The sequence below is a fragment of the Dasypus novemcinctus genome, chromosome 14, assembly GCF_030445035.2.
Source record: "Dasypus novemcinctus isolate mDasNov1 chromosome 14, mDasNov1.1.hap2, whole genome shotgun sequence".
NCBI lineage: Eukaryota > Metazoa > Chordata > Mammalia > Cingulata > Dasypodidae > Dasypus > Dasypus novemcinctus.
The window spans coordinates 21,201,941-21,225,407 of NC_080686.1; the positions used below are offsets into that span (position 1 = coordinate 21,201,941).

The 23,467-nt window shown below is 41.7% G+C and overlaps 1 protein-coding gene across 3 annotated transcripts in view; it reads right to left on the reverse strand.

The window, feature by feature from the left end:
- The window catches only part of NSMAF (neutral sphingomyelinase activation associated factor), a 73,235-nt gene that overhangs the window by 24,470 nt on the left and 25,298 nt on the right, over window positions 1-23,467 (reverse strand). For all 3 annotated transcript variants that reach the window (XM_058275555.1, XM_058275554.1, XM_071207823.1), the window contains exons 6-9: window positions 16,103-16,153; window positions 13,569-13,640; window positions 13,214-13,261; window positions 13,050-13,102 (exon numbers count right to left, since the gene is read on the reverse strand). In XM_058275555.1, coding sequence (XP_058131538.1) covers window positions 13,050-13,102; window positions 13,214-13,261; window positions 13,569-13,640; window positions 16,103-16,153 — 224 coding nt within the window. The remainder of the gene's footprint in view (window positions 1-13,049; window positions 13,103-13,213; window positions 13,262-13,568; window positions 13,641-16,102; window positions 16,154-23,467) is intronic.

Here is a 23,467-nt window from a genome sequence, read left to right on the forward strand (position 1 = left end):
CTCTTCAAAAATGAAGGTGTCATTTCAGACAGACAAAGCTGAGAGAATCTCCAGATGTGCACTATAAAATAGCTTAAGGAAAGTTCTTCAGGCTGAAGAGAAATGATACCAGATGAAGCAATGGATCAGCAGAAAGAAAAAATGAGTAGATATTTAAATATCTGAGTAAATATAAAAGAACTCTTTAGTATTTTTAGTTATACACACATATGTACTTATTCAAAATTTCTTTAAAAAAGTCACTGACTTTTTAAAGCAAATATAAGAACACTATTGTGGAGTTTACAGTATAGGTAGAAATTAAATATAAGACAACAAAATCACAATGGGAGGGGGATAAATGTAAATACACGATTATAAGATTCTTGTATCGCAGGTAAAGTGTATAATATTACTTGAAGTTACAAAATGGCACACGACATATATTGTAATCTCTAGAACAACTACTAAAAGATAGTACAAACTGATACAGCTAAAAAGTCTATAAAATAAAGTAGAAGACCAAAAAAATATACTGAGATAAGACATGAGAGGAAGAACGGAGAAGCAAAGAACAGTGCTAAGAAACACATACTAAGATAGTAGGTTTAAAACCATTGAGATCTATGATTACATTAAATATAAATGTTTAAACACTCAAATTAAAAAGCAGAGATTGTCAGACTAGATAAAAAAGCAACACTTAACTAGCTATTTAAAATGTGTTTTTAAAATATAAAATTAAAGTAAAATGATAGAAAAAGACATACCATCTAATCACTACACACAAGAAAACTAGTGTGGCTATTTTAACAGCAGACAAAGCAGACTTCAAGACAAAAGTATTTATTACAGATAAAGAAGGACATTTCATAATGATAAAAGGATTGATTCATTAATGATATATTACACATCTAAACATATATGAACTTAGTAAGAGAACTCTGCAATATATTAGGCATAAACTAACGAAAGGGGAGAAATAAACAATTCTGACATTCACCATTGACAGCTTAAATATCTTTCTCAGTCCTAAATATAAGAGCCAAGACCATAAAAACCTTAGAAAGCAGTGTAGGGAAACATCTACAGGACCTTGTAATAGGTAATGGATTTATGAATATCTCACCAAAAGCACGAGCAGCAAAAGAACTAATAGATAAATGGGACTTCCTCAAAATTAAAGCCTTCTGCACCTCAAAGGAGTTTGTCAAGAAAGTAAAAAGGGAGCCCACACAGTGGGAGAAAATATTTGGCAATCATATATCTGATAAGAAACTTATAACTTGCATATATAAAGAACTCCTATATCTTGAAAATAAAAAGATAAACAACCCATTTAAAAAATGGGAAAAAGACTTAAACAGACACTTCTCCGAAGAAGAAATACAAATGGCAAGAAAGCACATGAAAAAATGTTCCAAATCTCTAGCTATCAGGGAAATGCAAATCAAAACCACAATGAGATACCATCTTACACCCATAAGATTGGCAGCTATGAAAAAAACAGAAGAATACAAGTGCTGGAGAGGATGTGAAGGAAGGGGAACACTCATCCACTGCTGGTGGGAATGCAGAAGGATCCAACCATTCTGGAGAACAGTATGGCGGTTTCTCAAAAAACTAGCCATAGATTTGCCATATGACCCAGCAATACCACTGCTGGGAATATACCCAGCAGAACTGAAAACAAGAACACAAACCAATATATGTACACCAATGTTCATAGCAGCATTGTTCACTATTGCCAAAAGTTGGAATCAACCCAAATGCCCATCAACAGATGAGTGGATCAATAAAATGTGGTATATACACACAATGGAATACTACTTGGCTGTAAGAGCAAACACACTACAAACACATGTGATAACATGGATGAATCTTGAGAACCTTTTGTTGAGTGAAGCAACCCAGACATTGAAGGACAAATACTACATGACCTCAATGATATGAAATAAACAAGCTGCCCTAGATAGCAAGAGACTGAACGATAGGCTTGCAGGAAATCGGAGGGTGGAGGAAGGATATGAGCCGATGTCTGCAGGGGTGGAATTTAAGACGAGATGGTGGTAAGTATGAACACAAAGAAGAGATAAAAGGGGGGCAAGGGGTTGCCTTTGCTTGGGGCTTTGCGGGTTTGAGGGTGGCTGGGGAGGGACGGATGGGTAACGTTGCCCAAAAGTGGGGGGAGGGAGGGGTAGCATACGAACCAGGAGAGGGTCAGGTGTTGGCGGAGAGTAAAATGCCGAGAAAATCATATCAAAATATAATAAAGAGGGTTACCTGTTTAGAATGCTCGGAGGGGAGGGTCTGATGCAGGACGGGCTCCTGGGGAATGTCTAAATGCTCATTCTGCCAGAGTGGGTGACACCATGGGGTAGAAACCCAAGTAGTGAGAGTGGGGGTGGACCCACATCCTGGGGAGGACTAATGCCATCCAATAGAGGGAACTGTATCCCTCGAGAGAAAGGGTGGCTCCCAGGGCATTGGGGCAGTTGAGCAAGTTAGGCCCTGAACACTATTCCATCTATCTCTGGAAGTGGCTCCTCAGGAAACGGAGGTTGGCTATCACTGAGGGCACCAAGGTGGAAGGGAAAATGGACGTTAAATGTGTGGAACCAAAGTAAATGGGGGGTAAGAGAGGAGTTTCTTGAGAGTACACAAGGATGGATATAAAACATGTAATATTACACCATAACATATAGGAGATGACAGACTGATAATGTAAACCATAATGTAAAACATAGGATAACTAAAAATGTAAAGAACTGTGTATCCTAAAGTATGCACCATAATGTAAGCACAGATGTCACCTTGTTAGAAAGCTAATGTCTCAGACTCTGTACATCACTTTAAGTAAATATGATATGAATAGGGCGTAAGAGTATCACTGTGGAAGGGAAAAGGTTTTCTGGTGGATGTGTGGGAGTGCTGTATATTATATATATACATTGCTGTGGTCTAGGACTCCTGTGAAGAAAAGCTGAATAATTGGGGGGGGGGGGGGGGGGGGGGAAAAAAAAAAGAAAAAAATAGGATGTGGAATTTTTTCAAGTCAACATTCTTTATCTAAGTTCTTTATCTAACTTTATCCAAGTTCTTTATCTATCCTTTAAACTCATCGCTATATGCCATTCCCTAGTAAGGGACCATGACATTATATTGGGCTTCAAATTTCGGGGAGTTCTGGATCACAGAGTGTTTCAACAATGGCAATGGAGGGATACTGGTATGGGATACCAATGACAGGTGATATATGACTGACAGGGAGCTGTACAGAACATATGTCCAGGGTGCATGGTAATGTTTGGATATACTCATAGTGGCAACAATTAAAAACCACAGTAGGGGGGGTACTGGGTTCCTGGCCAGTGGTGCTCTGTCGTGGTCCCTAGGGGAGCAGCGACAGTCTCCCAGGTACAGTGGTGGGGACCGGGAGGGAGTGAGGGTTCAACAGTGAGCCCCTGATGCTAATGACTATGCTTGTGAGCTGATAAACCCAAAATAAGAACAAGGCCTAGAGCAACTTTGTGCCTGGGAATTTCCTTCTGTCAGCCTTCATGTTACTCAAATGTGGCCAGTCTCGAAGCCAAACTCAGCATGTAAATGCAATGCCTTCCCCCCAGCGTGGGACATGACACCCGGGGATGAGCCTCCCTGGCAACGAGGGACCACTATCAACTACCAACTGATGATGCAACTGGAAAATGACCTTATATGGAAGGTTCAATGAGGATCAGCAGAATATCCATGTCTACATAAAATACCATGACTTTAAAATGCTGTTTGACCTAAAGTAAGGGGGAAATGGAAAGGAGAAATGAGTTTATATGGCTACAAGTTTCTAAAAAAGAGTCTGGAGGCTGGCAGAAGGTTTGCCCTCATGCACAACTGAGCAGAGTCAGAGAGACAGATAAAGCAGATACAACCCCCAGATATTGGTTCCTTTGAGGGCTAAAGAGACCCATGGGAGTTATGGTCATGGCCGATGGGGTTAACTACCAGGGCAGATGGCCCCTCTTTGGAAATGGTGTTTATGTGTGATGAATCTGGACTCAGATGGGATCTCCCTTCATAAGACTTTCATGCTAATGTGCTGGAGGTGCAGTTAATGTTGGGGTTTAAGATATATTTAGGGGATTTGAATCTCTGGACTGACAATGTGATAGCCAGATCCTGAGCCTCAACAGACTCCAGCACCTACAATCTGATTTATTGGACTTACCACACTCAGCTAAGATGGAGTTGAAGAAGGACAACCACCACACCATGGAGCCTAGAGTGATTACAACTGAAAATGGGAGGATTGCATCCAGCATCCAGGTGGAATCTGAGCCTCCTCTTGACATAGAGGTGCAATGGACACAACCAATCCAATGTCCACATAGAAGAGGTGGCATTGGATTGGGAAAAGTGGACATAATGGACAAAGGGTATGGGGAAAGGCAGGAAGAGATGAGAGGTGGAGGCATCTTCGGGACATGGAGCTGCCCTGGATGGTGCTTCAGAGGTAATCACCGGACACTGTAAATCCTCACAGGGCCCACTTGATGGAATAGAGGAGAGTATGGGCCATGATGTGAACCAATGTATATGAGGTGCAGAGGTGCCCAAAGATGTACTTACCAAATCCAATGGATGTGTCATGATGATGGGAACGAGTGTTGTTGGGGGGGGGGAGAGGGGGGGTGGGGGGGTGGGGTTGAATGGGACCTCACATATATATTTTTAATGTAATATTATTACAAAGTCAATAAAAAATAAAAAAATTAAAAAAATAAAAAAAAATAAAATAAAATGTTTAAAACAAAACAAAACAAAAAAATATCTTTCTCAGTAACTGATAGAACAAGCTAACAACAACAACAAAAGTCATAAAGTACAATCTGAACAACCAACTGGACCTAACTGATATTTAACTCAACAACTGGAAAGAACACATTCCTTTCATGAAGATAGACCAGATAATTAGAAATCAATAATTTTAAGATACCCATCAGACCTCCAAATATGTGAAAGCTAAATAACATACTTCTAAATCACCTATGGGTCAAAGGAAAACATCATAAGAAAATTACAAAATATTTTGAAATCAATGATAATGAAAATAGAACATCAAAATGTGTTGAATGCAACTGAAACAATGTCAAGAAGGAAATGTCAACAGGCACAGATGATTATATTACAAAAGAAAATCTAAAATCAGTGATGGAATCTTTACTCTTAAGAAGCAAAAAAAAAAAAAGAATAAATTATGCCCAAAGGAAGCAGAAGGAAGGAAATAATTGAAGAAGAAATTCATTTTATATTAAATGGAAAAAACAGAGGGGAAAAAATATATTAGGCTTCACGTCTAAAGACGTTTTGGATCACAGAGGGGCTCAACTGTGGCAGGGGAGGAGCATTGGTGTGGGGTGTCATTGATGGGGGATGCATGGGTGGGAATTCTCCAGGGCATGCATATAGGGTAGATAGATATGTTTGGATGTTTACTGAGTATTGACACAGTGGGTAGAAAGTCATACGACAACTGAGGGAGTGTTGGGTTCCCATCCTGAGGAGCTCTGTCATGTTCGCCAATGGAACAGCAACAATCCCCCAAGTGCAAGGGCAATGACCAGTGAAGAAGGATGGTCCAATGATGGGCTCTTGATACTGATGACTATGCTTGTGAGCCTGTTGCACTTGAAATTTCAACTTGGCATAGTGTTGTAGTGTGCCTAAGTGTTACCTCCTGAGAACCTCCATGTTGCTGAAATGTGGCCACACTCTAAGCCAAGCTCAGTATGTAAATGCTTTACCTTCCCCAGCATGGGGCATGACTCCCAGGGATAACCTCTCTGATGCCGAGGGATTACTACCAAGCACCAACTGGTGAGGCAACTAGAAAAAGACTTTGAATAAAAGGGGAAAATGGTAAAGACAAATGAGTTTATATGGCTAAGAGACACTGAAATGAGTCAGGAGATCATCAGAGGGGTCATGCTTACACATATCTCAGCAGGATCTCAGAGAGAGCCAAAGTAGATACAACCCCAGGTAGTGGTAATCCTGAGGGCTATGGAGACACCCAGGTCCTATGGTCCTGACAAATGGCTCTGGAGATCAGTGCCTTGCCAGTAGGCCCTACTTTGGAATTTGTGCTCCTGAGTGTGATGGAGTTGGACTCAGATATGACTTCTCTACACATGCCTCTTCTTTCTTTGAACCTGTGTTTGGTGATGGAGGTGGTATATGCCCAGGGAGCGCAAATCTCTGGGCAGCCCATGTGCCAGCTGGGCCCTGAGTCTCAGCAGTGTTGCAACACCTACTCTCCAGTTCATAGGACTTACCTAGGTCAGCTGACAGGGAGGTAAGGATGGACAACCACTACACCAAGGAACTGAGAGAGTCTACAGGTGCAGGCATGAGAGTCCCATCCACCAGCCATGTGGGATCAAAGTCCCCTCTCAATTGAGAGATAGAGTGGGCATTGTCATCCCAGGGTCCTTAGGATGGAGGAATAAAATATGGATTAGATTAGACTTACTGGTATTATACTATAGAATTATTGTGACTCTAGCAATGGAAGAAATTATATCACTGATGTGGAGAGAGTGGCCACAGAAGTTGCTGAAGGCAGGGAGAGAAAAAAGAGATGTGATATTGGGGCGTTTTTGGGACTTGGTATTTGTCTTGAATGATATTGCAGGGACAGATGCAGGACATTACATATCCTGCCGCAGACCACTGGGAGAGAGTATAAACTACAATGTAAACTATAATCCATGCTGTGTAGCAGTGCTTCAAAATGTATTCCTCAAATGCAATGAATGTACCACACTAATGAAAGAAGTTGTTGATGTGGGAAAAGTGAGGGGTGTGGGGAGTGGGGCACATGAGAATCTCATATTTTTTAATGTAACATTTTGTATGATCTAAGTGTATTTTTAAAATAAACAAAAAGTGTATTTTAAAAAAAGTTATTCTTTGAAAGTTTAATTAAACTGCTAAGCCCCTGGCAATACTGATAAAGAAAAAAAGAGATAAAACAAAAATTGTCAATATAAGGAACCACAGAGAGGCCATCGCTATAGCTCTTACTACTATTAAAGTTCATTAAAAACAACTTCAGGGAAGCAGACTTGGCCCAGTAGTTAGGGCGTCCGTCTACCACATGGGAGGTCCGCAGTTCAAACCCCCAGCCTCCTTGACCCGTGTGGAGCTGGCCCATGCACAGTGCTGATGCGTGCAAGGAGTGCCGTGCCACACAGGGGTGTCCCCCGCGTAGGGGAGCCCCACGCGCAAGGAGTGTGCCCCATAAGGAGAGCCGCCCAGCGTGAAAGAAAGTTCAGCCTGCCCAGGAATGGTGCTGCACACATGGAGAGCTGACACAGCAAGATGATACAACCAAAAGAAACACAGATTCCCGTGCCTCTGACAACAACAGAAGCTGACAAAAGAAGAACAGCAAATAGAGAACAGACAACGGCAGGGGGAGGGGGAAGAGAAGGGGAGAGAAATAAATAAAATAAAATAAAATAAAATTAAATTAAATTAAAAAAAAAACTTCAATAAATCTGATGTCTTAGACAATATGCATAAATTTCTTAAAAATTGCAACTTACCAAACTCACACAAGAAATGGATCCTCTAAAACCCCCCCTGTCAAATAAATAAATAGAATTCCAAACACCTCAGGACTAGATGGCTTCTATTAAAATTTTAAGAAATAAACACCTTCCAAAAACACAGGATAAGGGGGCACCCCCACTCTCCTTTTATAAGGCCAATATAACCGTGATACTAAAACATGACAAATACATTCCAAGAGAATTACAGAGCAATATCCCTCCATGAACAAAGGCACAAACATTCTTAATACTAGCAAAGCAAATCAAGCATTATATAGAAAAAAGATCACTATGTCATGATCAAGTAGGGTTTATACTACAAATACAACGTTGATTTAACATTGGAAAATCACTGTCATTCACAATATTAATGAACTCAAAAAATAAACATCGGGGAAGCAGATGTGGCTCAAGTGGATGAGCTTCCACCTCCCACATGGGAGGTCCCAGGTTCGGTTCCTGGTGCCTCCTAAAAAGCAAAAACAAGAAGTAAACAAAAGGAAGAACCAACTCAGAGAAGCCAGTGAGGCTCAGTTGTTGAGTGCCAGCTTCCAACATACAAGGGCCAGGGTTCAATTCGCGGCCTCAGTACTTTAAAAAATAATAATAAAAAACATACGTTCTTCCCAATAAAGGTAGAAAAATATCTGAAAAAAATTCAAAACTCATTCTTGAAAATACTCTCAGCAAACTAAGACTGAAACTTTCTCCTTCTAATAAAAGGCATCTATAAAATGTCTATAGTAGCATCACACTTCAATGGCAAAACAATAAACTTTTTTCCCATAGGATCAAAAATAAGCCAAGGGCCTCTGTTCCCACCACATGAAACATGGTGCAATAAAGAAATAGAAATAAAAGCCATAAGGATTGGAAAGAAAAACGTGAAACTGTCATTATTCACAGATTGATTATGTACACAGAAACTCTGTGAAATCTAAAAAGACAACACAAGAACTACTGAGCAAATCTGGAAAGGTCACAGGATCCAAGGTCAATACACAAAATGAATATATTTCTATATACCGGTAACAAATAATTGAAACTATGATTTTGAATAGCATCAAAATAAATCACACACCTAAAAATGCATCCAACGAAAGATGGAGGCAATTATATACTAAACATATGACAGCAGGAGAAACGGGGTAAGGGGTTAATGGGAACTCTTTGTACTACTTGGCAACTTTTCTGTAAATTTCAAATTATTCCAAAATTCAAAGTTTATTTTAAAGAAGATACTTGGTGGATTAAATGCAGAAAACTGAATATGGGGCTTTAGAGTAAATGTTGTTATGGTGGGATTACTGCTGAGTATGATAATGGTATGGTGGAAATAGGAGAATATCCTTTTAAGAGATGCATGTGGAAGTACTTAAGAGTGTCAGGTACCTTGTCACTTACTTTTTTTTTTTTTAAAGATTTATTTATTTATTTCTCTCCCCTTCCCTGCCGCCCCCTGCCCCCAGCTATCTGTTCTCTGTGTCCATTCACTGTGTGTTCTTCTGTGTCCGCTTGTATTCTTGTCAGCGGCACGGGGACTCTGTGTCTCTTTTAGCTGCATCATCTTGTTGTGTCAGCTAGCCATGTGTGCAGCCCCACTCCTGGGCAGGCTGCACTTTTTTCACACTGGGTGGCTCTCCTTATGGGGCGCACTCTTCGTGCGTGGGGCTCCCCTATGCGGGGGACACCCCTGCGTGGCACAGCAGTTCTTGTGCACATCAGCAATGCACGTGGGCCAGCTCATCACACGGGTCAGGAGGCCCCAGGTTTGAACCCTGGACCTCGCATGTGGTAGGTGGACGCTCATCCGTTGAGCCAAATCCGCTTCCCTTACTTTCAAATAGTTCAGGAAAAAGTTATATACTTATGTAGAATACACACACATTATATATACATATATTCACAGGCATATAGTATACACATACACACCCAGAGTGAGCATGTGAGCAAGAGGATGAACATGTAAAGAGCTAAAGAAAATTTGACAAAATGTTCACAAATTAACAGCCTGGTGAATTAGTGTATATGTGTTCATTATTTTTTCAACTCGTATAGATGTGACAATCTTTAAAAAAAAGTTATTCTATATTCCTTCAAGAAAAAAGTATTTCCTTTGAAATATGATGACTTATTTTTTGTTTTTTTTAAAGATTTTTTCCTCTCCCCTTCCCCTCACCCCACCCCCGTTGTCTGCTCTCTGTGTCCATTCGCTGTGTGTTCTTCTGTGTTCACTTGAATTCTGTTTTTTTTAAAATTTCTCTCACCTTCCCCCTTCCCCCATTTGTCTGCTCTGTGTGTCTATTCACTGTGTGTTCTTCTGTGACTACTTCTATCCTTATCAGCGGCACCGGGAATCTGTGTTTCTTTTTATTGCATCATCTTGTTGTGTCAGCTCTCCGTGTGGGCGGCGCCATTCCTGGGCAGGCTGCACTTTCTTTCGCGCTGGGCAGCTCTCCTTACAGGGCGCACTCCTTGAGCGTGGGGCTCCCCTATGCTGGGGACACCCTTGTGTGGCACGGCACTCCTTGCGCGCATCAGCACTGCACATGGGCCAGCTCCACACAGATCAAGGAGGCCCCAGGTTTGAACCTTGGATCTCCCATGTGGTAGGCAGATGCCCTATCCATTGGGCCAAGTCCGCTTCCCTCCACTTGAATTCTTGAAAAGTGGCACTGGGTATCTGTGTCTCTTTTGTTGCATCATCTTGCTGCATCAGCAATCCGTGTGTATGGCACCACTCCTGGGCAGGCTGCACTTCTTTCATGCAGGGCGGCTCTCCTTGCAGAGCGCACTCCTTGCGCGTGGGGCCCCTCTATGCGGGGGACACCCCTGCGTGGCACGGCACTCCTTGTGCGCAGCAGCACTGTGCATGGGCCAGCTCCACACAGGTCAGGAGGTCCTGGGTTCAAACCCTGGACCTCCTATATGGTAGGTGGACGCTCTATCAGTTGAGCCACGTCTGCTTCCCTGAAGTTTTGTCTTAACAAAAATTTACTACTGTATTTTAGAAAAAGTACATAAGACCAGAATATCTAATTTCATACTGCAACAACAACAAAAATTCTCCCCCAGATTCTTCAGCTTAAGGTTTTAGAGAGTGAAAAAATTAAAACTTGCACAGTAAACCACTTTTTAAATTAACATTATGCTGAAGCCCAGAATTGAAGCCTAAATCACTATTTAGGAAAAGGATGCATTTTAAGTAGGTCAAAAGAAGGTAATTCTTTTTTCCTTCCTAAGATGGAAGCTATTCTTCTTCCAAGGGTCCACTTACCTACTGCACCCGTCCGTACAAAAATGGAAAGAAATTAATGCTATATAGTGAAATGGAAACTGAAACAAACATAAATGCAAAAAATACATTACTGAACCGATGGCTTTGCTGACAAGTTCTTCAACACCTTAAAATGTAGGGTAAGGGTCAGGGTTACCCTGAGTCCCACATCTTACAAAGACAGCAAGAAAATAAAAACTAATTTCATTTATAAACATAAAAGTAGAGCCATGGCCTAGCAATATAATAATCCCTAAATAGGTGAATGTCTTCAACCAATACTTTCTACTTTGCCCTAAGTATGAAATATTATAAATGCAAAAATCTAAAATAAAAACTCTAGTGTAGAGATGCAATTATTCATAGATAAGGTTATGTATATATAAAGCTAATGGAATTGATCACAGAGTTAGCAAGGTTGCTGAAAATAAAATTAATCTACTAAAACCTATTGCATTCCACACATCAACAATAAATAGAAAATGAAATTTTTAACAGGACACCATTTACAAGACTTCCAAATACGTGATGTCCTAAGAATACATCTAACACAAAACAAGAAAAACCTTTACGGAGAAAATTATAAGGAAGATTCAAGAAGACCTAAATAAATGGAAAGAAGCCCTCAGTAAATGGAAAGAAGACTCAATCTTATAAAGACATCAATTCTCCTCAAATTGATCTATAGATTGAATGCAATTGGAATCAAAACCCCAGTAGGCTTTTTTTTTTTAATGGAACTTGGCAAGCTGATCCTAAATTTAAGAGGAAGTACCTGAAGGCAAAAATAGAGAAGACATAATTTAAAAAGAAAAATAAGGTATGGGACACCAATGTCCAGAGTTATCATAAAGCTAGAGTAATTAATATAGTGGTTTAATGTAGGAATAGAAATCTACTTAATATAAGAAAATCTACTTACTAATAAGGTGAGAAACAAAACAGGATAATATGAAAGTAACATTACTTTGTAGAAAAAAATATTGTAGGCTTAGACATTCTAAGAAAAGCAAAGAAAAACCAATAGAGTAGTAAGAGTTTAGTCTATAGGTCCCTACAGGATGTCATAGGAAGGTACCTACCGCCGCCAGAAGTATCAGGAAAAGTTTTCCAGAAGAACTGGCACCCAAGCTGAGATCTGAAGGTCAGGTGATAGTTAGCCAGGTGCAAAAGAGGAAGGAGGGGAGAACTCCAAGCAGAAGCTCCGAGGTCGGAGACCACACGGCTCGATAGGGTAATGCACGTGGCAAGAGCACAGAATTTGAGATGCACAATCACAGACTAGAAGCAGGAAACGAGGGCTAGAACTCCAGGAGGTGAGCCGTCTGGACCTGATCCTGAGGTCGGCGGGAGTGCTGAAGGGCTTTTAACTCCAGCAGTAGGCCTGAAAAGTTCCTTAGGAAGATCACGGTAGGCGGGAAAACAGAATGCAGAAGGGCAGGCTGCAGTGGGATGGACCAGCAAAGGGGCTGAGACGGCTGTGGGGTGAAGAGGCAGGGGCGGACGGCACTGACGATCCCAGGGGCAGCTGCCCGACCAACCAGGCAGAGGGGAGCTGAGATTTCTAGGTGCGGCCGTGGTGTGCTCCCTAAGACACAGGAGGCCTCAGAGATGAAGAGCCGCCTGTCTTTTTTTTTTTTTTAAGATTCTTTTAATAAAAATTACTCATAAAAATCCTAAGAAATTTCAAAGAGCGAGATATTCCTTAGTACATTTATAAAAGGACATTTGGTCCTTTTACAAAAAGCTCCCCTTTAATTTAAATACATTTCGAATTTACAGATTAAATATAAAATACCATCTGTGGTTGCAAAGCATATTGGACATTAAAGAGAGAGAGGCATTTGTGTATAGCTTTTCCAAGAGTTCCCAACTCTAGATTTTTTTTATAAAAAGATTTACCTTTCTTGTGCGTATAAATAAAAATGCAGCTTGGGTTTTGCTATTTAAAATGAAACAAAATACCTTGAAAAATATTATTTCTCCGTCTCTCAGAAAGAGGGACAAGGAGTAATAAATGAAGAAGTTCCACAGGTAGTTGACATTTTTGCCAAATTCACATTCAAATTCCAGGCCCTGCAAGCCCTGGGGACAGGCAGCCGGGCCTGCCCCACTTTTCACTCTCCCAAGTGTCCCTGCTTTTATAATCGGGGGAAAAAAATCACTAAAAAAAAACTTACCTGTTTTTGTCAAATGATGTCCTAGCCAAACGTGACTGCAAAATTGCAGTTATCTATAATATTAAGACAGAACAATTTACAAAGTATAAAGCAAGTATTGATAAAGAAAATGTCAGTACAAGTTAACTCAACAACCACAGACACAGCTCTTTAGAGTCTCTTACCATGGCAGTTTGGTCCCCCAGTTTGTCAAGGCAGGATGCTCTGTGAAGCTAAAACATTATAAATATAAATGAATTTTTTTTCTCAGAAAATCAGAATACATTTCCTCAGAAGCAATGAGCAACAGTTGTCATTCTGTTACTTAGTAACAGTTGAGCTTGCTTCTGATATACCTATGGCTTCTTCCCAAAATGTAGTTTTTCAAATTCAACATACTTATATTCTAAATACGCTTCACATTTTGAAGAGATTAAGGTTTGGGTTAAATGTACAAATACAAAAAAATTTTTTTACGCTCCTGCCTCAGTTTGCTTTGAATAATCTACCCAGTAATACCTGGGTAAGGCACTGGCTTACCTGAAGCAACGTCTCCACAACATCTTCTACTTTGCCTGAAATGTCCAATTCAAAGACATACTCCATTTTGCCCTAACAGAAAGGGGAAAAAAAATCAAAACAAAGGAAGAGGGGAAGCATACCAGACCCCCTCACTGCCAAGAACAAGTGCAAACTACCTGATGGATCCCGCTGGCCTCTGCCTGGCTGTCTCCTCCACAGGGACAGAGTGCTGGAGGCCTCAGTGGGACCATTAACTTCTGGACGGGCCTGCCCAGTGCGTGGCACTTAGCAGGAACGCGATAAACATCTACCGAACGAAAACTCAGCCTGGAAAAGGGGACACCTGTCAAACCGCAAGTGTCTAATTGCAGACACTTAAAAGAGTCTGAAGATTTTACTCTTCTTTCTTCATTTCAATTCACAGAGAGAGAACGACAAAGTTCTAAAAAATTGGAAAGTCAGATATCCTTCCAATAAATGCCTTCACATTTGTAAAATGACTTTAAGTTAGCAGTGATTGGTACTAAAACAGTTCCCTACATAATATTTCTGGGTATGAGATTTTCTCTTCTTGGGGAATGTAATTTTGTGTGGGTGGTGGGTGTGTGGGTGGTGTTTTTTTGTTTGTTTTTTTTAGGAGGCACCAGGGATTGAACCCAGGGCCTCACACATGGGAAGCAGGCGCTCAACCACTGAGCTACACCTGCGCTCCTGTTACTATTGCCAGACTGTTCTAGTGACAGTGTGAGGCCTGTTATCCTCAGTCACCCCAGGCAGTGGCTCTCAACTGGGGTGCCCCATGCACCCCAGGGAACTCTCCGGGCTGGTAACCGCAGCTGCAGGGGACAGGGTAAGGGGCAGCCCCACACAACAAAGAGCTGTCCTTCCCCAAATGCCAACACCACCCTGCTGAGACGCACGGATTAAAAAGAACTATAGACTTGGAGACTGATGGGAAATAATAAATGATGGTTCTAAGCCACTATGTGTTGGGGTGGTTTATTCTGCAGCAATAGGGACTGCTTGGTTAGGGTGATTTGCAGGTGTTCTGAGGAATATACTCATGAGGGACACAGATCGGTTCCCCACTGCTGCCAGCTGAACACAGCCGATTCCCGGGCTAATGAAAACTGTGGCGGACTGAATTACGTACCCCAGCATGTTCTGATTTTCAACCCACATTCCTGGGGCTGTGAATGCATTGTAAATAGGACCTTTTGAAGATGTTACTTTTAGTTAAAGTGTGGCCAACTGAATCAGGGTAGGTTTTAATCCAGATTACCGGAAGCCATATACAGAGAAGAAACCAGAAGCCCAATTCAGAGAAGGTAAAAAAAAAAAAAAAACTCAACAGGGAAGTGGACTTGGCCAGTGGTTAGGGCGTCCGCCTACCACATGGGAGGTCCAGGGTTCAAACCCAGGGCCTCCTGACCTGTGTGGAGCTGGCCCATGCGCAGTGCTGATGTGCGCATGGAGTGCCCTGCCACGCAGGGGTGTCCCCCACGTAGGGGAGCCCCACGCGCAAGGAGTGCGCCCCGTAAGGAGAGCCGCCCAGTGCGAAAAAAGCACAGCCTGCCCAGGAATGGTGCCGCACACACGGAGAGCTGATGCAGCAAGATGACGCAACAGACACAGATTTCCGTGCCACTAACAAGAATGTAAACGGACACAGAGGAACACACAGCAAATGGACACAGAGAGCAGACAACTGGGGAGGGAGGGTGAGAGCAGGGAAGGGGAGAGAAATAAATAAATAATAAATCTTAAAAAAAGAACTCAACAAACAAAACCTTCAGGGGTCATTTACCCTCCCTGACTATCAGCACAGGCACGTGCATGCAGCTGGGGGCTCCGTACACCTGCAGGCTGAGCAGTGCCAGCTGGTCTGTGCTGGGGACTGAGAGGCAGCCCGTGGGGCGGTGTTTGTGCTAGAGGGGTGTTTGTGCTAGAGGGCGGCGGTCCCCAGTTCCCCGCCCTGCCCCCAGGCCCTTCGCCAGCTCTCTTCAGGTAGGAGTTACCCCGTTACTATATCTTACGCTGAAGCAGGAAAAAATTAATAAAGCACAGAATGGTTGAGATCTATGATTGCTTGACAAGTTCTGGGAAACATGTTGTATTTAAGTCAACTCATAGCATCTATCAATTGAGAGTATTTAGAAATTATCAATGAGTTCACAAATAAGGATATTTTGTAACTATACCTATTTCTCAAATATTTAGAAAATTTTCAGGAATTTACTGACAAATTCTCTGTGATATCTGGTAAATAATCTTACAAATGACACATATTCTGACTTCAATTTTCTATTTTAATCATTAAAAAAAATTTTTTTTTGATTAGGTCCTTTCTCTTTAAGCCATAAAGTGAAAACTGAATTCTTTGGACCAAAGTCTGTGGCTCTCTTGGGTAATTTTGTTGTAACTGCTAGGTAACAAGGTTTTAAATACCTGTTATTGCAATATTTGATTAAAGAGGTTAATAAAGTCACAAAATCTTATTGCACAAAATCACTATATAAATTACAGGGAAAAAAATGAAAAGTTTTGCTTACCCTTTCTATTTTATATGGTGCAACAATGTTATGTTCTTTAATGAAATATACCTGAGAAAGACAAAGCAATACTTGTAAAATAATCACAAAATTCTTTGCTTGTAAGGAATAATATCTATAATTAGGATATTAAGAAGGGATTATTTAAAACCATCGTTACATAATCTCTACTTTCAAAAATAATTGCATTAATATTAATATGGTTTTTTAACAGAAGAGCAGCTATGTATGGCAGGGGAAGCACAGAAAGACTGAGAGTTGCTTATTAAGAGGCAGAGCTTCTTTTGGTTTTGTTTATTATTATTGGAATAATGAAAATGCTCTAATAATGATTGAAGTGATGAATGCACAACTATGTGATTATACCAAATATCACTGATCGTATACTTTGGATTAAATGTACCCTTTATTAATATGTATCAATCAAATTGATTTTAAAAATTAAAAAAATATTAATATGGATTTAAAGCTCTGATGTTTGTTAATGACAAATACTAAATTAAAAAGAATCAAGGTAATAAGACAGCAACTATTTCTCCATGAATAAAATAGCTGTGAAGTTTTATGAATGTCATCACTTGCACCAAAACTAATCTATAAGTTCTGGTTTTCTAAGAAATTGGGTATACCAAAGTCACGATGGTACGAAATACATTCATTAACACAAAGAAATCTCTCCTCCCTAGAGACGATCTGGGCACATGGTGTTTTCTGCATGCCCCAGCCACCTGTTGTATATTGAGTAATTGCATCTAATGAGTGCCCCACCCACCAGATTGACAGCCTCCTCTCACCTGCACCACCCGCTTCGCCCTCCCGCCTGTTCAAACGGCAGGTGTTCGCAAAGACCACTGCTCTGCGCACAGAATGCAGTCTCCCACCCTGTTCAGCTCTTCCCAGGCTTTGCTCCTGTCATCAAATCCTGTCTCCCGTCCCGTTTGAAACGGATCCAAATTCTCCCTGATCTCACATCCTTCTTTTGCCAGCCTCTCTTCCTTTTTGTGGCAAAACTCTTGGCAAGAGTTGCTTGTACCGAATACCTCGAGCCCCCAACAGGTTTTCATGTACCACGCTCCTGAAATGACCCCTGTGGAGGCCACTGAAGACGCCCAGGACCCCCACAGCCATCTGCGGAGGGCGTCTCACCTCGGCCTCTACCCTTGCCGTTCTCTCTACCTGGAAGGTCGCTCCTCATGATCGCTGCATGGCTCACCCCCCACCCTTTCACAGCTCTTCTCTAACGTCCCTCTCGGCAAGGCCGTCCCTGACTACTCCAAGGCAGCACACATCCCTGTCTATGCTGCGCTGCTTCAGCGTCCTTCAAAGCACTGCTCTCCCCCGGCCATGGCGGCCCATGTTCACGGTCTGCGTCCCTCACAGCAGGAGAAAGCCAGCAGGGAGAGGGGCTTTGGGTGTTCTGTTCTCCCCTGTATCGCCAGATCAATGACTATAATACTTACTGAAAGAATTAATTAAGTGATTATTTCTCTTTATTCTAGTAGCATTAAAAGTTTGGAAGTAAAACCTAAGGCATTATATTTCTGAGACCTTTCAACCTAAACACAAAAGTTGCCTGGTGATATGTTTGACCCAGAAAACTTAAAACAATACTTGAAGGGGTAGTTTGCATCCAGCTATCCATTGGCATCAAGCTGACTGCGAGTATTGTTTAATCCGAGACCTCTTTTATAAACTATTAAAAGTGGGTGGGGTGGTTTTTTTAAATCTCCATTTCTCAGCTTAAAGTTATTGATGTTTAATAAAGGACAGCAATCATACTTCTTCCTTTTAGGATATGGACTTTCCAGAATAAGGCCATGATGCAGAACAATAATATAGAAATAATGAGTGTGCAGCACAGCCAGAATTATTAATAATGGTGTCCTGGAGGATTGTGGGAAGATGGCAACAGACAAACAGATAGAGCCAAATACTCTCACAAAAATAACAGAGAAAGAACCAAAAGCTGTCTGAGGTACCTGCTTTGGGCGTCAGCAGACCAGGACAGTACTACACAACACCCTGGAAGGTGAGGGGCAGACAGATGAAGAAGCTGAAATGACAAACCTGAGTAACAAAGCCCCTGTGGCAACCGGGAAGGGCTCCCCTTCCCCACCCCCTGGACATGAAGCAGAGGTAAAACCCCTAGCTGGCTGCAGCCAACTGAGGCGAACAGATATCTTCCTTCCAGTCAGCCGTTTCAAGGGATAAGGGAGGTGAGGTCAGGGTGCTTTTCTTCAGTGAATTCAGCCAGCAGAGCCCGCTCTGGAGATTCAACACAGGAACACAGGAAAACGGAGACTGAAACACCTTAGGGGAAAGGTGTGCTAACTAGCACCATCTGCTGGTCAGTCTGGAAATTACATGGACAAAAACTTCACACTCTCTGTATCCAACCCCTGGGAGAAAATCTGCGCCCCACTAGTGAGTCCCTGGCCTGACTTCGAAAACTTAAGCTGAGCAATTTTCTCATTTTGTCATAGTGGATTATATCATTGGATAGAGACCCATATAATGAGAGTGAAGGTATACCCACATCCTGGGGAGGACTGATGCTCTCAAATAGAGGGAATTGTATCTCTTGAGAGAATGGTGGCTCCCAGTGCATTACAGCAGTTGAACATGTCAAGCCCTCAACACTGTTGCAAGTATCTCTGAACATGGCCCTTCAAGCAATGAAGATTGACTGTCACTGTGGGCCCTAAGGGGAGGGGGAAAGAGGTATTGAATAGATGGAACCAAAGTAACTGTGTGGGCAATAGAAGTGTTCCACAAGATTACACAAGAATGGATATAAGACAAGTAAAATTACACCAAAAATATATAGGGGCTGATAGGCTAAAATGTAAATCATAATGTAAAACATAAGATAAAAATTTAGAAAACTGTATAGTCTAAAATATAAACCACAATGTAAACACAAATGTTACCTTGTTTGAAAGCTATTGTCTCAATATCTGCACATCAGGTTCAGTAAATATACTATTAATATATAAAAAGATTATTGCTGTGGAAGGGAAAAGGTTTTATGTTGGATATGTGGGAGTACTGTATATTGTATATATGAATTACTGTGATCTGAAACTTTGTGAGGATAAGCTTAATAATTAGAAAAAAGAAAAGGATAGGACATAGACACTGAGGAAAAGATGGAAGTAGTTGCCTTGCCAATTTGCATACAAGGCAACACTTATTGCAGTGATGGAAGGCAAAATATCAAAAACAAAGCTTTGCATTTTAAAATTTTTTGATACCCCAATTTATTTTTACCTTAATTTTTCTAAATTAACATGTATTCTATATCTAACCTTTCAACTCATCACTATATTCCTTTTTACTATTAATGGAACCTGGCAATATATTGGGCTTCACTTTTCAAGAAGTTTTGGATCATAGAGAGGTTCAACAATGGCAGGGGAGGAATACTGGTGTGGGATGTTATTGACAGGGGACACATGGTTGGCAGGGAGTTCTCCAGGGCATACATCCAGGGTACATAAAAATGTTTGGATATTTTCATAGTGGATACAATTAAAAACAACAACCGAGGGAGTGCTGAGTTCCTAGCCAGGGGAGCTCTATCACAGTCCCTAAAGGAACAGCAATATTCCCCAAAGTGCAACGGCAAAGACCAAAAAAGAAGAAAGGTCCAACAATGAGCCCTTGATACTAATGACTATGCTTATGAGCCTGTGCACCTGAAATAAGAACAAGGCCTAGAACTGCAGGGTGCCTAAGAGTTACCTCCTGAGAGCCTCCGTGTTGCTCAAATGTGGCCAGTCTTGAAGCCAAACTCAGCATGTAAATGCGTTGCCTTCCCCCCAGCATGGGCCATGACTCCTGGGGATGAGCCTCCCTGGTGCCAAGGGATTACTACCAAGTACCAGCTGATGATGTAACTAGAAAATGACCTTGAATAAAAAGGTCAACTTGGACCAACAGAATATCTCAATCTACATATAATACCAGGAGTTAAAAATGCTTTTTGACCTGAATCAAAGGGGGAAATGGAAAGGACAAATGAGTTTATATGGCTATGAGTCTCCAAAAAGAGCCAGGAGGTTATCAGAGGGGTTGCCCTTATGCACACCTCAGCAGAGTCCCAGAGACAGATAAAGTAGATACAACCCCAGGTATTGGTTCTGCTGAGGGCTACAGAGACCCACAGGTTCTATGGTCATGGCAGATGGAGTTCAGTGCCATGTCAGTGGGCCCTATTTTGGAGTTTGTGTTTCTGTGTGATGGAGCTGGACTCAGATGTGATCTTTGTCCACAAGCCTTTCCTGTTACTTTTAATGGATCTGTAGTTGGTGCTGGGGTTTAATATAGACCGAGGGGACCTGAATCCCTGGACTGACCATGTGATAGCCAGGCCCTGAGCCTCAACAGACTTCAGCTCCTACACTCTGATTTATTGGACTTACCCCACTCAGCTAACATGGAGGTGAAGAAGGTCAACCACCACACCAGGGAGCCAAGAGTACCTACAACTGAAAGCAGGAGGATTGCATCCAGCATCCATCTGGAATCTAAGCCCCCTCTTGAAATAGATGTGGAGTGGACACAACCATTCCAAGGATCACAGGATGGAGGAATAGAGTATGAATTAGAGTGGACTTACTGATATTCTATTCATGAACTACTGTGATTAGTAATCAAAGAAAATGTGGCATTGGTGTGGAGAAAGTGGCCATGGTGGCTGCTGGGGGTAGGGAGTGGGAGGAAGAGATGAGATGTGGGGGCGTTTTCGGGACTTGGAGTTGTCCTGGGTGGTGCTGCAGAGACAGTTACTGGACATTGTATGTCCTCCCATGGCCCACTGGGTGGAATGTGGGAGAGTGTGGACTATGATGTGGACCATTGACCATGAGGTGCAGCGGTGCTCAGAGATGTATTCACAAAATGCAATGAATGTCTCATGATGATGGAGGAGGTTGTTGTTATGGGGGGAGGAGTGGGGTGAGGGGGGTGGGGGAGTATATGGGGACCTCATATTTTTTTAATGTAATATTAACTAAATAAATAAAGACAAAAAATTAAATTAAATTAGAAAAAAAAAAGAAAACTTAAGCTGAGCAATTTTAAAGACTAAGTTGAGCCAAATATCAAAGAAAAGTTGTGGGGGAAAAACAACAATAGGCGAGAGAGAGAAATTAGTCATCAGAGTAAATTCACCAACATATTCAGAAGCCTAGATATTAGCAAAAAATTACAAGCTATATTAGGAAACAGAAAGAGATGGCCCAGTCAAAAGAACAAACCAAATATCCTGAAGAGATATAGGATTTAAGACAAATCAGTGATAATCACACAATTCTCCTAAATTACTTCAAAGAATTTATACAAAATATGACTATAGAAATAAAGGATATTAAGAAGACACTAGGAGAGCACAAAGAACAATCTGAGGGAAGTGGATGTGGCTCAAGCAGTTGGGTGCCTACCTACCACATGCGAGGTCCCAGGTTCAGTTCTCAGTGCCTCCAAAAGAAGACAAGCAAGAAAGCGAGTGGATGTGACCGGCTGGTGTGGTGAGCTGATACAATGATATGATGCAACAAGGAGACACAATGAAAGACACAACCAGCAGGAAGCAAAGGTGACTCAAGCAACTGGGTTCGGTTCCCAGTGCCTCCTAAAATGAAGATGAGCAGACACAGGGGGCACACAACAGACACAGAGAATAGACAGCAAGCACAATGAGGTGTGGGGGGGAATAAATAAAATAAATCTTTTAAAAAATAAGAACAATTTGAAAGCCTGCAAAGAAAAATAACTGACCTTATGGGAATGAAAGACATGATGGATGAGATTAAAAATACATGAGATGGGGAAGCAGATGTGGTTTAACCGATTGGGCTCCCATCTACCATATGGGAGGCCCTGGGTTTGCTTCCCAAGGCCTCCTTGTGGGGACAAGCTGGCCTGCACCCATGGAGAGGTGACAGCCCATGCCCACAGAGAGCTGATGCAGCAAGATGACACAAAAAGGGAGACAAGCAGACACAGAAGAACATGCAGCAAATGGACACAGAGAGTAGACAGCAAGCAAGCCACAAGGGGCGGGGGGCGGATAAAATAAATCTTAAAAAAAAAAACAAACATGAAAGGCACATAACAGCAGATATAAATTACTTGAAGACAGATTTAGTAACTTCAAAAGCAGAACATCTGAGCTGGAAAAGACAGAACAGAAAAAGAATGGAAAAAATGGAACAGAGTCTTAGGGAATTGAATAACAATGCAAAACATGCAAACATTTGCATTATTGGTGTCCCAGAAGAAGAGAATGGAAAAGGGGTGTAGCAGTTTGATATTGATGAATTCAAAAAAGAAATATTGGATTATGTTTGTAAACTGATCTTTTCCTCTGGGCATATTAGAATATATTGGATTCAGGGAAGTGGACATGGCTCAACTGATAGAACATCCGCCTACCATATGGAGGGTCCTGGTTTCGATACTCAGGGCTTTCTAACCTGCCACGCGCAAGGAGTGCCCTGCCACAAGGGATGCCCCCGTGTAGGGGTGCCCCACATGCAAAGAGTGTGCCCCGCAAGGAGAGCTGCCCCGTGTGAAAAAAGTGCAACCCACCCAGGAGTGGCACCACACACACACAGAGCTGATACAGCAAGATGACACAACGAGAGAGTTTCCCAGTGCCACCTGACAATACAAGCAGATGCAGAAGAACACACAGCAAATGGACACAGAGAACAGACAATGGGGGGGAAGGGGAAAGAAATAAATTAAATAAATCTTAAAAAAAAAAGATTATACTGGATTCAGACATTTGCTTGATTAAGTAATCATATAAACCTCTTGTGCCAGTTTATCTGTGGCCAGTACCATACCACAGATAAAAGGCACGGCAAAGGACAGAGTTGAGGGCTTTTAATGTTGGAGTTTTGATGTTGGAGTTTGATGCCAACTAACACAAGTGGCAAAAAGAATATTTGAGGAAATAATGACTGAAAACTTCCCAACCCTTATGAAGGACATGACTATCAATATCCAAAAAGGACAACACATCCAAACAGAATAAATCTGAATAGACCTACCCCAAGACATCTACTATTCAGAATGACAAATATCAGTGATTGAGGATTCTGAAAGCAGCAAGAGAAAAGCGAAGCATCCTATATAAGGGAGACTCAATAAGATTAAATGCCGACCTCTCATCAGAACCTATGGAGGAGAGAAGAAAGTGGTATGATATATTTAAGGTCATTAAAGAGAAAAACTGCCAGCCAAGAATTCTGTACTCAGGAAAGCTGTCCTTCAAAAATGAGGGTGAGGATTAGGAAGAAGGAACCAGCAAGATGGTGGCAGAGTGAGGAGCTCCTAGAGTCAGCTCCTGCTACA